This window comes from Oncorhynchus masou, chromosome 8 (genome assembly GCF_036934945.1).
Source record: "Oncorhynchus masou masou isolate Uvic2021 chromosome 8, UVic_Omas_1.1, whole genome shotgun sequence".
Taxonomy (NCBI): Eukaryota; Metazoa; Chordata; class Actinopteri; order Salmoniformes; family Salmonidae; genus Oncorhynchus; species Oncorhynchus masou.
Genome location: NC_088219.1, coordinates 31,027,011 through 31,043,080, shown reverse-complemented (window position 1 = coordinate 31,043,080; position 16,070 = coordinate 31,027,011). Strand labels below are relative to the sequence as shown.

The 16,070-nt window shown below is 40.1% G+C and overlaps 1 protein-coding gene and 2 non-coding genes across 4 annotated transcripts; all 3 read left to right on the top strand.

The window, feature by feature from the left end:
- On the top strand, positions 1-12,017 carry LOC135544521 (large ribosomal subunit protein eL37-like). 2 transcript variants are annotated; one of them, XM_064972194.1, is made up of 4 exons: positions 1-74; positions 747-882; positions 8,360-8,444; positions 11,906-12,017. In XM_064972194.1, exons 1-4 carry the CDS (start codon positions 72-74, stop codon positions 11,973-11,975), a joined length of 294 nt encoding a protein of 97 aa, XP_064828266.1. In that variant the 5' UTR covers positions 1-71; the 3' UTR covers positions 11,976-12,017. The 2 variants fall into 2 exon arrangements, with proteins under 2 accessions (XP_064828266.1, XP_064828267.1); XM_064972195.1 differs by having other exon boundaries at positions 68-173.
- LOC135544779 (small nucleolar RNA SNORD72) lies at positions 597-675 on the top strand. The gene has a single exon (XR_010456399.1). It is a non-coding gene; the product is annotated as a small nucleolar RNA SNORD72 (small nucleolar RNA).
- On the top strand, positions 1,784-1,858 carry LOC135544780 (small nucleolar RNA SNORD72). Its single transcript, XR_010456400.1, has one exon. It is a non-coding gene; the product is annotated as a small nucleolar RNA SNORD72 (small nucleolar RNA).
- Positions 12,018-16,070: the final 4,053 nt, after the last annotated feature.

The window sequence follows — 16,070 nt, the reverse complement described above, 5'->3', positions numbered from 1 at the left end:
CAACCTCGGTTCTGATTTACCGCAACACCAAGACCTTTTCCGGTCTCTTTCCACACACCCACAGTAAGAAAATGGTGAGTGAGGAAGTTTGTCAGAGATGGATCTTACAACATCTATTTATTTATTATTTTATTTTTCAAGAAATCGTAGTAGTTTACGAGTTATAATCAATGGTAATGGGTTCTCATTTATATTGTTTTTTTTAAAACGTTAGATGGTGTAGAAAAACCGGTAAACAACTTGGCTAACTAGTTAACGAACGTTATACAGCAATGGAGGCATTGGTTTATTTTTGTGTATGTTTTGGGGTTAGCTAGCTAGTTGGCTCAAGGTAAATAAGCCATTCTACAAACCACAACATCCCCGCCTTTCTTTGTGTAGCTAATTCCCTCTAATCAACAAGTTATGAGTTTTGGTTGCTAGTTGGAAGTGTTCGTCTATTATGCCACTTGTCTAGCTAGCTAACGTTACCGCTAGCTAGCGAAGTTACCAGGAAGTTGGATAGAAACGTTAGTAGTGCAGCTTAATTACCTAAGCATGAAATCAGATGTACAACAAATAACTAATTATCTCCTATGAATTATCCATGGGCCATTGTCTTGTCAATGATGTTTTCATTACAAATGTCTGAACATATGAATTTCAGTGATTCTTACTTATTGACTGAGACAAGATCCCAACCTCCATGCATTTACACCAAATGGCAATGATCTATTTTGCAACATTTTGGTCCTTGTGTGTTTCAGACGAAGGGGACATCGTCCTTCGGAAAGCGGCGTAATAAGACTCATGCTCTATGCCGTCGCTGCGGTTCCAAGGCTTACCATCTGCAGAAGTCGTCCTGCGGGAAGTGTGGCTACCCCGAGAAGCGCAAGAGAAGTTGTAAGTGCCCATGCCATTCCTTGAGATCAATAATTCAGATTATCCATTAATTGAAACTGCTGTATTGTAGTGATGGGATGTTCTGTACTTTTTACCGACTCCAGATCTTTTCAACTCGTTCAGGCAAAAGGACACATCTTTCAACTCATTTCGTTCATTTGATTCAGAAAGGCCCAGAGCACACAGGACCCCTGACTGCAAACAATGAACTAAAAACTCGAAAGAATCATGATTCTACACACCTCTCGTTCTCCATTAGGAGCTATTTGTAGCTGTCATTTGTGACTGAGACTTATAAAACTGTGCTTTGAGGCTACTAATACAAATACGATTACTTATTGATAGCTTTGAAACAAGGTCTAGTTGCGTCCGGACTAGATTGTGAACAGCTTTTGGGGGAAGGTCTTTGGCTTGCCAGGGAGATTAGCACAATATTGTTTGCAAACTGCAGCCCCCCCCCAAACGAATCATTCTCTTGTTCGAGTGTTGAGCAGAGGCATGTTCTGGTTTTACAAAGCTGTGTCATCTAACATTCAATAGTCAATTAATAGCATTCCTTTTTTCACCATGCAATCAATTATCAGTTCTAAACATGCGTTTTTCTTTATGCATGATCTATTTTTCCATGAGCACATGATACAGTTTGTCTCCTGAGCCGGAGAGGCGAGTATTAATCCTGTCAGTAAAGTCGTTCAAAAAGAATGAATGGTTTACAAACGGTACATCACTACTATATTATCACCAAGATGTCACAGACCTGTGGGTATTCTTGTCTCAATATTGAATACTTAGGTTTGTTGGTGCATTGTCTTTCACTTTGTTTGCTTTACTGCTTGCCTTGTTGACTTGTTTTTGAATGTTTGACAGTGCAGCATGAGTCGGTTCATGTTTATTACCCCGTGTCTTGTCAAGGATGTTTTCAATACAAATGTCTGAACATATGAATTTCAGTGATTCTTTGTGACTGAGACGAGACCCCCAACCCTCCATGCATGCACATGGGATGACAAATTAGGCAAAGATTTTTTTTGTCCCCACATCTGTTGACCCAGGGTGTGTAACACAGTGGCTTATGCTATCTGGGTGATTCGAACATAAGGAAATCAATGTTGGCTGCCATGACAAAAATACTCCTGAATGCATCATTTTGGGAATTTGATTCTCCCGACTGTCCGGCTATTGTTTTGGGGATTTTTTTAATTTTCAAAGATTTTGTTTATATATATAAACATATCTATGTATATATATATATCTGTGTGTCCATTTATCCTTTTTACATACTTTATATTTTGTTTATTTTTACAGTGAAAAAGAATACACTGAACAAAAATATAAATGCAACATGTACATTTTTGGTCCCATGTTTCACGAGATGAAATAAAAGATCCCAGAAATATGCAATGCGCATAAATTATTTCACACAAATTTTGGGCACAAATTTGTTAACATCCCTGTTTGTGACCATTTCTCCTTTGCTAAGATAATCCATCCACCTGACAGGTGTGTTGGGCTGACCCCGTTTAGTAGACAGTTTGTCGACCAATATTTTTTTTTAGTTGAGCAGTCGTGTATGTATATATATGTATGTTAGTGGAAACAAGACATCTGTCTGAGTGGACTATTCCATTGCGGAGGCGGCATACCAGCAGTACAGTTACTGTTAATTACCATAATTTCTCATCTACCGTGTTTGTTTAGTTATGGTAACTTCTGTTAATGCATTCAATATATTATTATTCGTTTACCATTGTCATTGTAGGAGTGGACATGTTGTTAGCAGAGCGCACAACCTAGTCTACACTTGTGAGGAAAAAGTTTTGGTTTATCTCATTCCATTTGCAATTGTCAATTTATTCATTGTCTTTTGTTTTAGAGCACTCCTTGAGTAAGGACACAAACCTGATTACGCATAGAACTAGGCCTAGGCTACCTGACCGGCGGGCAAATGCAAGCTTAAAAATGTTGCCATTTGTTAGGGCTGACCCCAATTTGGTCGATTGTTTGGTCATTAGGCTGTTGATCGACCAATTTTTTTTTTGTCAAGTGGGTGTGTTTTTTTTGTTTATTTGTACCCAGCTCAGTGAACTAATACCTTGCGGAACCCTAGACTAAAAGCCAATTTAGACTTGATCTGAAAATGTGGTCAGAGGCTGGAGGGTGTGATGCAAAAGCGAAGCCTCCATAGGCTTGCAGAGGCCAAATTGAGCTCATAACCATGCTCCTCCCAAATGTTCCCCTTTCTCAGTGTTTGAGTGGTCACATTATTTGAATAGTGCACAACCTATGATGCAATGCAACAAGTTTTGATTTATTTCATTACATTTACGAGTTTTGACAATTTAGACATTGTCTTTTGTTCGGAGGCTGTCAATGTTGAGTAAGGACGCACACGCATAGAAGTAGGCCTGCGTGCAAATGCAGGCATATAACTGTGCACATTTGGGGGATCTGTAAGTATTTCTGATTGGCTTAACGCACCACCACTAATGGCCTGGAGAGCTTCCCAAAGTAATGTTTTCTTCACCGCAAACAAAGTCTGTTTTTACATCCATTGAGAATTACAATAGTTCCTCAATATGTTTGAAAATTCTTTCCAGCTTACCACTCTGTGTGAAATCAAAAAATGTCATGTTCTGATCCAGTGGAATCGTCATACTTCTTATCAATGCTGGACTTGGACAGAAATAGGTTCCGGTACTCATTTTGAGTGCTGGCACTGTTTATATTTAGGTGCAGGAGCTCCACAATACTTTTGAGCTAATATTCAATACGATGAACAGGAGCTCAAGCAGTAGAACATTTGAGGTGCCGGTACTCTTCTCCTGTGAGCTCCTGCCCAAGTCAGCACTGCTTCTTATCCCTTGCGTAAATAGCCTGAAACTCTGGGGGCCCAGAATATTTTATACAATGTTGAATGTTCGCTCGTGCAAGCTTTGGGTTAACTTAATAGTTAAACTCAGCAAAAAAGAAACGTCCCCTCACTGTCAACTGCGTTTATTTTCAGCAAACTTAACGTGTAAATATTTGTACAAACACGAGTCAACAACTGAGAAATAAACTGAACAAGTTCCACAGACATGTGACTAACAGAAATGGAATAATGTGTCCCTGAACAAAGGCATGGGGGGGGTCAAAATCAAAAGTAACAGACAGTATCTGGTGTGGCCACCACCAGTTCATCTCATGGACTGCACCAGATTTACTAGTTCTTGCTCGGAGATGTTACCCCACTCTTCCACCAAGCACCTGTAAATTCCTGGACATTTTTGTGGGGAATGGCCCTAGCCCTCACCCTCCAATCCAACAGGTCCCAGACGTGCCCAATGGGATTGAGATCCGGGCTCATTGCTTGCCATGGCAGAACACTGACATTCCTGTCTTGCAGGAATTCATGCACAGAACTAGCAGTATGGCTGGTGGCATTGTTATGCTGGAGGGTCATGTCAGGATGAGCCTGCAGGAAGAGTACCAGATGAGGGAGGAGGATGTCTTCCCTGTAACGCACAGTGTTGAGATTGCCTGCAATGACAACAAGCTCAGTCCGATGATGCTGTGACACATCGCCCCAGACCATGACGGACCCTCCACCTCCAAAATCAATCCTGCTCCAGAGTACAAGCCTCGACTATCATTCAACTATAAACACACATCCGACCATCGCCCCTGTGAGAGAGAACCGCGACTCGTCAGTGAAGAGCACTTTTTGCCAGTCCTGTCTGGTCCAGCGACGGTGGGTTTGTACCCATAGGCGATGTTGTTGCCGGTGATGTCTGGTGAGGACCTGCCTTTACAACAGGCCTACAAGCCCTCAGTCCGGCGCCTCTCAGCCTATTGCACACAGTCTGTGGATCAGCCAATCGTTCACATAACAGAATGCACCACGCGACTGAAGAGAGACGAGACTATCAATTTGCTAGTTACAGCATCAGCGAGCGCTCTGGAAAGACAGTGGGAGAGTGGAAAGATAAGTTTCGCATCCATCAGTTTGCCAGGTAACTGACAGCAGCGCGTCCCCTGAACGATAACGTAGAGGTGTAACTGAAAAACAACTGGCGTTTGGAAAGTTTGAGGTGAGGGAGAAAGTGTGGTGGAACAAGTACTAAACCATGGTAACAGTATCTTGCTAGCTGGATTGAGTTATCCATTAGCTAACCAGAGAAATGTTGACCAATGTTAGCCAGTTTAACTGATCAAATAATTGAGTTTATGGTGTGAAAATAAGCTGGCTAATACAGTCAGACAGCTAACGTTAGCTAGCTAACTTTAACATCAGATGAGCTAACGTTAGTAATCTTACCCATTCGCTATAATATTAACTGGTAACGTTATAACTTGAACGGCAAGGAGTCGCATAACGCGTTAGTTGCTTACTGGACCCTGGCAATCTGTGTGAAATGTTTAACTAGCTAGCGAACTATCTGTTAACGAATGTTTTCCCTCTACAGTATGTGGTAAAAAATGTTTTAACAAGTGTAGCTGGGCGTGGCTTAACCTGTCTGGTACAGACAACAGCCAGTAAAATTACAGGTCGCCAAAATTCAAAACAGAAATCCCATAATTAAAATTCCTCAAACATACAAATATTATACACCATTTTAAAGATACACTTCTTGTAAATCCAGCCACAGTGTGCTATTTCAAATAGGCTTTACGGCAAAAGCACACCAAACGATTATGTTAGGTCAGCACCTAGTCACAGAAACCCATACAGCCATTTTCCAACCAAGGAGAGTGTCACAAAAGTCAGAAATAGCATTATAACATGAATCACTTACCATTGATGATCTTCATCTGTTGGCACTTCCAGGTCTCCATGTTAGACAACAAATGTTTGTTTTGTTCGATAAAGTTCATCTTTATGTCCAAATACCTCCGTTTTGTTGGTGCGTTTAGTTCAGAAATCCAAAGGCACAATTTGCGCTCTCAACACCAAGACAAAAGTCAAAAAAGTACAATAAAAGATAGTAGAAACATGTCAAACGATGTTGAAAAGCAATCTTCAGGTTGTTTTTGTCATAAATAATAAATAATATTTCAACCGGACAAAAGCTTTGTCAATGCTCCCGATCACGTGCTTGGTTCATGTCTGGAAATTTCCACTGTCCTCTCATTGAAAGCGGTGTCTCCCTCATTTTTCAGAGTAAAAAGCCTGAAACAATGCCTAAAGACTGGTCACATGTAGAGGAAGCCATAGAGATTGTGAACTGGGTCCTAAGTCTTTGTATGGTGGATAGGCTTTCAATGGAAAAACAGCCTTTCAAAATAATAGAAAATCCTGGTTGGATTTTCCTCTGGTTTTTGCCTGCCATATCAGTTCTGTTATACTCACAGACATTATTTTAACAGTTTTGGAAACTTTAGAGTGTTTTCTATCCAAATCTACTAATTATATGCATATCCTAGCTTATGGGTCTGAGTAGCAGGCAGTTTAATTTGGGCACTCTTTTCATCATATTCCAAATGCTGCCCCCTACCCTAGTGAAGTTTTAAGCTGGATGCCACTAGATGTGACAGGAACACCACACACTTTCCCTATTCTCACTTTTTCAATACAGTGGATAAAAGGGGTATGCGTGGTGTACTCTGCCTGAAAGAGAGCAATTATGCCAACAAAAGGTATCATGCTCTGCTGGCATATTGAAGAACATATGTCCGCAGGCAGAAAGTGTCAAATGGAATAATGTGCAGTGTAGCCCAAATATATTGTTTTTCTTGTGTTGAACTTGACAGTAACACTGTCTTAGGTCAGTTAGGATCACCACTTTATTTTAAGAATGTGAAATGTCAGGATAATAGAGAGAATTATTTATTTATTTCATCACATTCCAAGTGGGTCAGACATGTACATACACTCAATTAGTATTTGGTAGCATTGCTTTTAAATTGTTTAACTTGGGTCAAACGTTCCACAAGCTTCCCACAATAAGTTGGGTACATTTTGGCCCATTCCTCCTGTAACTGAGTCAGGTTTGTAGGCCCCCTTGTTCTCGCACATGTTTTTTTTCTTCAGTTTTCCATAGGATTCAGGTCAGGGCTTTGTGATGGCCACTCCAATACCTTGACTTTGTCTTTAAGCCATTTTGCCACAACTTCGGAAGTATGCTTGGGGTCATTGTCCATTTGGAAGACTTATTTGCGACCAAGCTTTAACTTCCTGACGTCTTGATATGTTGCTTCAATATATCCACGTAATTTGCCATCCTCATATTTTATTAAATGCACCAGTCCCTTGTGCAGCAAAGCACCCCCACAACATGATGCTGCCACCCCCGTGCTTCAAGGTAGGGATGGTGTTCTTCGGCTTGCAAGCATCCCCCTTTTTCCTCCAAACATAACGATGGTCATTATGGCCAAACCGTTTCATCAGACCAGTGGACATTTCTCCAAAAAGTACGATCTTTGTCCCTATGTGCAGTTGCAAACCGTAGACTGGCTTTTTTTTGGTGGTTTTGGAGCAGTGGCTTCTTCCTTGCTGAGCGAAATATTGGACTTGTTTTACTGTGGATATAGATACTTTGGTACCTGTTTCTTCCAGCATCTTCACAAGGTCCTTTGCTGTTGTTCTTGGATTGATTTGCACTTTTCACACCAAAGGATGTTCAACTCACTCAAGGAGACAGAATGCGTCTCCATCCTGAGCGGTATGACGGATGCGTGGTCCCATGGTGTTTATTCTAGCGTATTATTGTTTGTACAGATGAACGTGGTACCTTCAGGCATTTGGAAATTGCTCCCAAGGATGAACCAGACTTGTGGAGGTCTACAATTTTCTGAGGGCTTGGCTGATTTCTTTTGATTTTCCCATGATGTCAAGCAAAGATGCACTGAGTTTGAAGGTAGACCTTGAAATACATCTTCAGGTACATCTCCAATTGACTCATGATGTCAATTAGCCTATCAGAAGCTTCTAATGCCATCACATAATTTTCTGGAATTTTCTAAGCTGTTTAAAAGCACAGTCAACTTCGTGTATGTAAACTTCTGACCCACTGCAATTGTGATACAGTGAAATAATCTGTCTGTAAACAATTGTTGGAAAAATGACTTGTGTCATGCACAAAGTAGATTTCCTAACCGACTTGCCAAAACTATAGTTTGTTAACAAGAAATTTGTGGAGTGGTTGAAAAACAAGTTTTAATGACTCCAATGTAAATGTATGTAAACTTCCGACTTCAACTGTACATATGCAGTCCGAAAAAGAAAAGAAAAACTTGGCAGGTTAGGAGAATTAGGTTAAGGTTTGGAAAAGGGTTAAGGTCTACTAAAATGCTATAATTGTCTCTTACACGACTAACATGTATAGCTAAAACCAGGCCTGTCCTGAAGTCTTCGTTTCCATTAATGCAATGGTACTCTATTGTCAAGGATCTGCAAATTAAAGATATTTCTGAATGTTTGCTGATGATAACCATTGCTTCTGCTTTGTGAGATTTCTTTCTGCAGTTTCCGTTTGTGACCTGTCGTCTCTTTCTGTAGACAACTGGAGCGCTAAGGCCAAGAGGAGGAACACCACTGGGACCGGCCGCCTGAGACATCTGAGGGTCGTCTACCGCAGATTCAGGTGAGCACAGTGTAAAGCCAAGGTATACAGTCCTGCTGATTTTTGTCCTTGAAAAGCCAGGGTTGTCTGGTAAGGGCACACAGCAAAATGTTTTGCATCTGAAAATTAAGTTCAGGTAGGGCTGAAGGTGGTGAACATGGTGCATTCCAGCCAATCAGTAACATTAGTGCAAGGAAAAAATGTAAACCTGCAGGATTGTGGGTCTCATGGGCCTGAGTTAATCAAATGTGAAGGACATGCAGGTCATTCTACAATGAGACTACGTTTGTGGTGGTTGTTGCTCTGCTGAAGTGTTGTCACGGTACCAGAATGTTTTAACTTCGATACAAGGTTTAGGTCCACCATATTCAATACCATGGCAAAAAGATTTAGCTAGTCACAAAACAACCACTGGGCATCACATTTTTTGCACAATATGTTGATAACTGGTAGAACAAATAAAATAACAAATAGAACCTCTTCTGTTCTATATTCAATTTCTTTCAAAAAATATAACTTACATTTTCCTTATGCAAAACCATATCTGAGACTCGGAGCATACAAAACAATTTTACTGTTATGTCTAAACTGATTTCAAATGTAATTTGATACACGGTTAATTTGTTCATCTATAGCCATAATATCCGGTTGTTAATTATAGCTAAATAATTTAATGTAGTGTTTAATGTAGTTCATTTCTGAAGCTTCTTTATTGCTTCTTTAAGCTTTTTCACACCATAGAAATGCAGTGGATTTTACACAGCGTACTATGATTCCCAGATTGCATTTCGACTCCCAGGGTTGCTGGCTGGCAGTCTAAATATATTGCTATCATAGCTAAGTTATGAGTGCAACTCAAATTACTTTTTGGTTCTAATTCTATTATAACGCTTACATGAATGTCATGCTGAATATAACGTTCCTTTGGAAAGTATTCAGACCCCTTGACTTTTTCCACATTTTGTTATATTGCAGCCTTTTAAAATGGGTTAAATAAATAAAAAATCTGCAATCTGCATGCAATACCTAATTAATGACTTTACTGAAAACAGGTTTACAATATTTTTGCAAATGTATTAAAAAAAACAAAGGTATTCAGACCTTTTGCTATGATACTCTAAATTGAGCCCAGTAGCATCCTGTTTCTATTGATAATCCTTGATGTTTCTACAACTTGATTGGAGTCCACCTGTGGTAAATTTAATTCATTGCACATGATTTGGAAAGGCACAAACCTGTCTATATAAGGTCCCACAGTTGACTGTGCATGTCAGAGCTAAAACCAAGCCATGAGGAATTGTCTGTGGAGCTCCGAGACAGGATTGTGTTGAGGAACAGATCTGGGTATGGGTACCAAAAAATGTCTGCCGTGCTGAGGGTCCCCAAGAAGCCTCCTACATTCTTAAATGGAAGAAGTTTGGTGCAATCGGGGGAGAAGGGCCTTTGTCAGGGAGGTGAGGTGGGGTTGCAGGGTAGGCTAGTGGTTAGAGCGTTGGACTAGTAACTGGAATTTTGCAAGTTCAAACCCCCGAGCTGACAAGGTACAAATCTGTCGTTCTGCCCCTGAACAGGCAGTTAACCCACTGTTCCAAGGCCGTCATAGAAAATAAGAATTTGTTCTTAACTGAAGGTAAAATAAAAAATAAAATAAAAAGGTGACCAAGAGCCTGATGGTCACTCTGACAGAGCTCTGGAGTTCCTCTGTGGAGATGGGAGAACCTTCCAGAAGGACAACCAGCACTCCACCAATCAGGCCTTTATGGTAGAGCGGCCAGACGGACGCCACTCCTCAGTAAAAGGCATGTGACAGCCCACTTGGATTTTGCCAAAAGACACCTATTATACCTAGACTATTATACTATTTCTGTTTTTTGTCATTTATGTGCTATTTTTGTCATTATGTGGTATTGAGTGGAGGAAAAACTATTTAATATGAGCAAAGTATGTTTTTCTTTGCCATGCATTTTTTCTCTCGCTTGCTTCTTAACCTCTCTAGGGTACGTGGGACTTTTAGCGTCCCATCTGGCCAACATCCAGTGAGATTGCAGAGCGCCAAATTCAAATACAGAAAAGCTCCATTATAAAAATTCAGAAAACAAAACATATTTTACATAGGTTTAAAGATTAACTTCTTGTTTATCCAACCACGGTGTCAGATTTTTTAAATGCTTTTCGGCAATAGCATACGTAGCCCAGTTGACAAATGATTACAAACAGTAACTAGCCAAGCAGAAGTGTTACAAAACTCAGAAATAGAGATAAAATGAATCCCTTACCTTTGATGACCTTCATATGGTGGCACTCAGAAGACATTAATTTTCTCAATAAATGTTCCTTTTGTTCGATAAGGTCTCTTTATATCCAAAAACCGTTTTGTTTCCCATTTTCTTCAGTAATCCACAGGCTCAAACGCAGACAAAAAAATCCAAATTGTATCCGTAAAGTAAATAGAAACATGTCAAACGATGTTTATATTCAAATCCTCAGGTTGTTTTTAGCCTAAATGATCTATAATATTTCAACTGGATTGCGCATGAAAAAGCTCTGTGACACATCAGGGTCCACACATTCAGACTGGTCTTACTCCCTCATTTATAAAAATATACAAGCCTGAAAAGAAAAAAAACTTCCTGGCTGGATTTTTCTCAGGTTTTCGCCTGCCAAATCAGTTTTGTTATACTCACAGACACTATGTTAACAGTTTTGGAAACTGATTTCTATCCAAATCTACCAGTTACATGCGTATCATATCTTCTGGGCCCGAGTAGCAGGCGGTTTAATTTGGGCATGCTTTTCATCCAAAATTCCGAATGCTGCCCCTTACCCTAGAGAGTAGCTTGCACTTTGTCAGCTGCATGTGCAAGTAGCCTGGCTAGCTTACTACTGCCCCCTTGAACATTCAGACATATTACTCGACATTGATCCTCTCAATCCTTATGACGTGAGACACATTTGAAAGTGGTACCGAAAGTAACAAAGTCTAGTACCAAACCGTTTTTTCATGTTCTAGTATCGAAAAAGTACAGAAGTTTCAGTAGATCGTGCAACACTACTCTGCTATATGTGAATCATTCTTTGCTCCTGGTTGTGTAGCCCAGTAAGCCACTATCAGCCTGTGCTCCGTTAAAGCTGTTGCTTCGAAATAATGCTAGCTGAAATTAGTTTGACACAAAATAAATGTCTGAACAAATTAGTTCAGTGATTCTAAATGTTTTTACTGAGGCGAGCTTCACTCTGCCATCAGTTGTGAACTAGGTTCCATATAAAACAATTTATTCTGCTATGTTTGCTTATTGCCATCTATTATTTAGTTTGTTCAGCAGTACTGTACATGCATCCAACAGGCATAACACCACAACCTGATAAAGACTCTTTGTGACTGAATGAAAAGTTGCAATATAGCGTAGGTGAGCAATAAGGTTACTATTTGAGTCTTCTATGTAATGTACAGATGTCTTATTTTCTTTCCCCATCCTTTTCAGGAATGGGTTCCGGGAAGGGACCACCCCCAAGCCCAGGCGTGTTGCAGTGGCTGCCTCCAGCTCGTCCTAGACACACTTTGGGTTCACTTTAATAAATGTGCTGTTGGTTAAAGTTGTCTTATCCGTTTCTTCAGTATTACATTAACCATTCATTGAACTCTTTAACAGTCTTAGCTGCATATTTGATAAATGTAATTGTGGTGGAGTTAACAATTCCCAATTTAATCTTTATATATATTCTACCTGGATTTTTAATGAAGAGACAAATTAGGTGTGTTTCTGTCAAGTTTTTAAGTTAGTGCAAGCACTGTTTTGATCAACTCTTGACATTGCCCATAACAACCATAGAAATGGTATGGATGAGTCATATTCCCACCCCACAGAATTTTCAAAAGGTTATGTAAAGCTGTTTCAGTGGTGCAGTTTTACAATCAAGATTGAGATGGCAATAATAGAACAAATATGTGTCGCTGAATCAAATCCTCCGTCTGCGGTGTTAGGTTCTGAACAGAGTAAAACTCCAACGAAGTTTATTTACCCACTGGGTCATACAGCTGCAAAGACAACATATCTTCTTGCATGTTTAAGATGGACATTATTCTCTGTTAGTCCGTAACTCTGTAGGTTCCTCTTACTGGTATTGTCATGGCCCTGTCTAAATCTAGGACCCTCAAAGGTGTGGAAATGTGTGAGGTCTATAATCGGATGGACTTCGGGGTGGGTCTCTGTGGCCCCCCTCCCAGCATTGTCTTCTCCATCTGTTGGCCTTATCTCGACATCCCTCATAGTCCTGATTCCTCAGCAACTGGTCTGTCTTAAGAACTAGCCTTTTGCCCTTTGCCTCAGGAACGTACATATTCAACAATAACATATTTGAACAGATATCAACTTTGTGCACTTCCCCTGTTCTTAATCAGTAATTTTCCACACACCTAGTTCCCCTTGACCCCTAACATTCCTTATACATGTAATTAATTTTAAGCAAGAATCCAACAGTGGTTTTCAGACCTTGTCTCCTGGACCCACAGATGTTTTGCAATTGTATTGTAGCCCCAGGGCTTGATTGACAAGTATAATCATGTGTGCTATAGGGTGGGAATAGTTCAAATGTATGGACTGGCGGGGGGTCTCTGAGGTGAGCAAACAAAATTACTTACAGAGTGCATCAAACATGATTTAGACCTTGTTTATGGAAAAGTGTTTCTGTATTTGAAGTTTGCAATTTGCTGAAAAATTACAACACTTCCTATCATCTAGTTTAAACGGTACTTCAAAAAAATTTACGGACATAGTGCATCAAACCTGATTTAGACCTTGTTTATGGAAAAGTGTTTATTTTTGTATTTCCAGGTGGCAACTTGCTGAAAAATATCCAGTGTTTCCTATCGTCTAGTTTAAACAGTACTTCAATTTTTTTATATAGTGCATCAAATATGATTTAGACCTTGTTTATGTAGATCTTCAGCGTTTGGTAGTGGATATTCCTCTGGTAGTATGCAGCGATTTACTGTGACCTTGTAGTCACCGCACATTCTGACGGTCTTGTCTTTCTTTGGGACTACAACAATCGGAGCGGCCCAGTCGTTCCTTGCTACTTTCGTGATTATGTTCTTCTGTAGGCGGTCCAGTTCCTTCTCTAACTGCTTCCTTAAGAGCATAGGGAACTGGACGTGGTTTGTGAAAGTTAGGCTTGGTTCCTTCTTGCACTCTGACTTTTGCTGTGAAGTCTTGTATTTCACCGTAGCCATCTTTGAAAAGTTCTTTGTGCTTCTCCAGCATGTTAGTGAGTGTAGCCTGACTCACTGGTTTGTCATTTCTCAGACTGAAGATTTCTCCCCAGTTCAACTTGATCTTTTGAAGCCAGTTTCTGCCTAGCAAAAAGAGATGTGCTGAGGCTGATTTTTCTCCTTTAACAATGGCAAGCGGTAGCGTCCACTCCTTCCCCTCATACCGGACTGGTATATGGATCTGCCCTAACACAGGAATAGTGTCACCAGTGTATGAAGAAAGGCGGATGGACGCGGGCTGAAGAGGGCACTCTTTCAGATTTTCTTTGTAGAGTCTCTCTGGAACCAGAGATACAGACGCTCCGGTGTCCAGCTGCATTTTTACAGTTTTCCCGCAACTCCATGTTGAGATAGATCTTTTAGTTGTTGAGCTGTGTACACTGAACAGTTCCACTACTGTTTCAGTTGTACCTTCCTCTTCTTGTGCTGCGTCTGACACTTTGTGCGCTCTTGCTGTGCGTTTTGAGGCCTTTACACACACTATAAATGTCCAACCTTTAAACCTTTCCAAAGTGTGGCACTTTTCATTTTGGAATCGACATTCACTGTGCTGATGATTATCTCCCCCACATCTGTAGCAACTTGGCTTAGACCTTTGAGATGTGGGCTGCTTTGTTCTTGTGTAACCTTGAGGACGGTACTGAAAAAAGTGACTTCAGTGAGCTTTTTCCACCACGTGCATCACCGACCTTGTGAACACCTTTCTGACGTTCTGCATGTCCCGATAGCTCAATAGTATCCCTGTGGGCAAGCTCGAGTCCAAGTGCTATATCACAGGCTTTCTTAAAGGTCAGGTCCTTCTCTGACAGGAGCCTTCTGTAAATATGCTTCACTTGTGAGACCACATACAAACTTGTCTCGGAGAGCATCATCAAGAAATTGTGTAAACTCACATGTACTTGCCAGCCTTTTCAAAGCAAGGATGTAGTCCGCCACGGTTTCCCCTTGACTCTGATGACGTTGGTAAAATCTGATATGTTCTGCAATGAGAATTGGCTTAGTCTTGAAATACCTTGAAAGAGTTTGTCAGTTCTGCATAGTTCAACTCCACTGCTTTCATTGGTTCAATGAGACCTTTCAGCAATCCATACTCAGTTGGACCCAAAACAATGAGAAATACGTCTGCTTTCTTTCCATCTTTGATTTCATTTGCAGCCAGCCAACGCTCAAAACGTTCCAAATAGGAGTCAAAATCCTCTTTTGTAGCCTCAAATTTCTGGGAATCGACCAATGGTTGCCATTTTCACAGTTCATTGTTCAGTTTCCTTATATTCCTTAATTTTCTGAATATTCATCTACTTCTTCACTTCAGAAGTTTCTGCAATTACTTCATTCACTGCACTCACCGTGTTATACGTCCCTTCTTCCTTTTTTTTTTCTTGACAATTTCTCCACTGAGATCGCCTAATTTCAATGGGTTCAATGACAGTTTCTTTTATTTATGTTTTCTTTTATTTATATTTTATTTATTTATGTGTAACTCTGTGTCGTTGTATGTGTTGAACTGCTTTGCTTTATCTTGGCCAGGTCGCAATTGTAAATGAGAACTTGTTCTCAACTTGCCTACCCGGTTAAATAAAGGTGAAAAAAATTAAATAAATACAATTTAACCACCAGAGGGCAGTGTCGCTATTCTGGACTCCAATAGTCTTGCTACTTGGCAGCTCCTGAATACTGTACGAGCAGTGCGAGCTGGCGAAAGAAAATAAAAAAATAACTGACGAATTACAAAATTATTTTGAGTTTCATTACTCACGCAACATTCTTCCCTTCAAGAAATGTCCGTTTATGTTGCTGAAAACAGTCTACAGTGTTCATAACATCTCAAATAAGCATAACAGATGTTTTTTTTTATCCAGAATGCATCAAACATGATTTAGAGCTTGTTTATGGAAAAGGGTTTATTTCATGTTGCAATTTGCTGAAAACTGTCCAGGGTGTTTATTTCAACCCGAATAGACAGCACAGCAAAATTGGACATCCAGAGTGCATCAAACATGAGTTAGAGCTTGTTTATGGAAAAGTGCTTATTTCTGCATTTCATTGTTGCAACTTGCTGGAAACAGTCTACAGTGTTCATAACATCTCAAATAAACATAACAGATATTTGTTTTTATCCAGAGTGCATCAAACATGTTTTAGAACTTGTTTATGGAAAAGGGCTTATTTTCTACATTTCCATGTTGCAATTTGCTGAAAACTGTCCAGGGTGTTTATTTCAACTCGAATAGACAGCAGAGCAAAATTGGACATCCAGAGTGCATCAAAAATGAGGGCTTATTTATTTCTACATTTCCATGTTGCAATAGACTGTCATCAAACTTGTTTATGGAAAAGTGCTTATTTCTGTATTTCAAGGTTGCAACTTGCTGAAATTG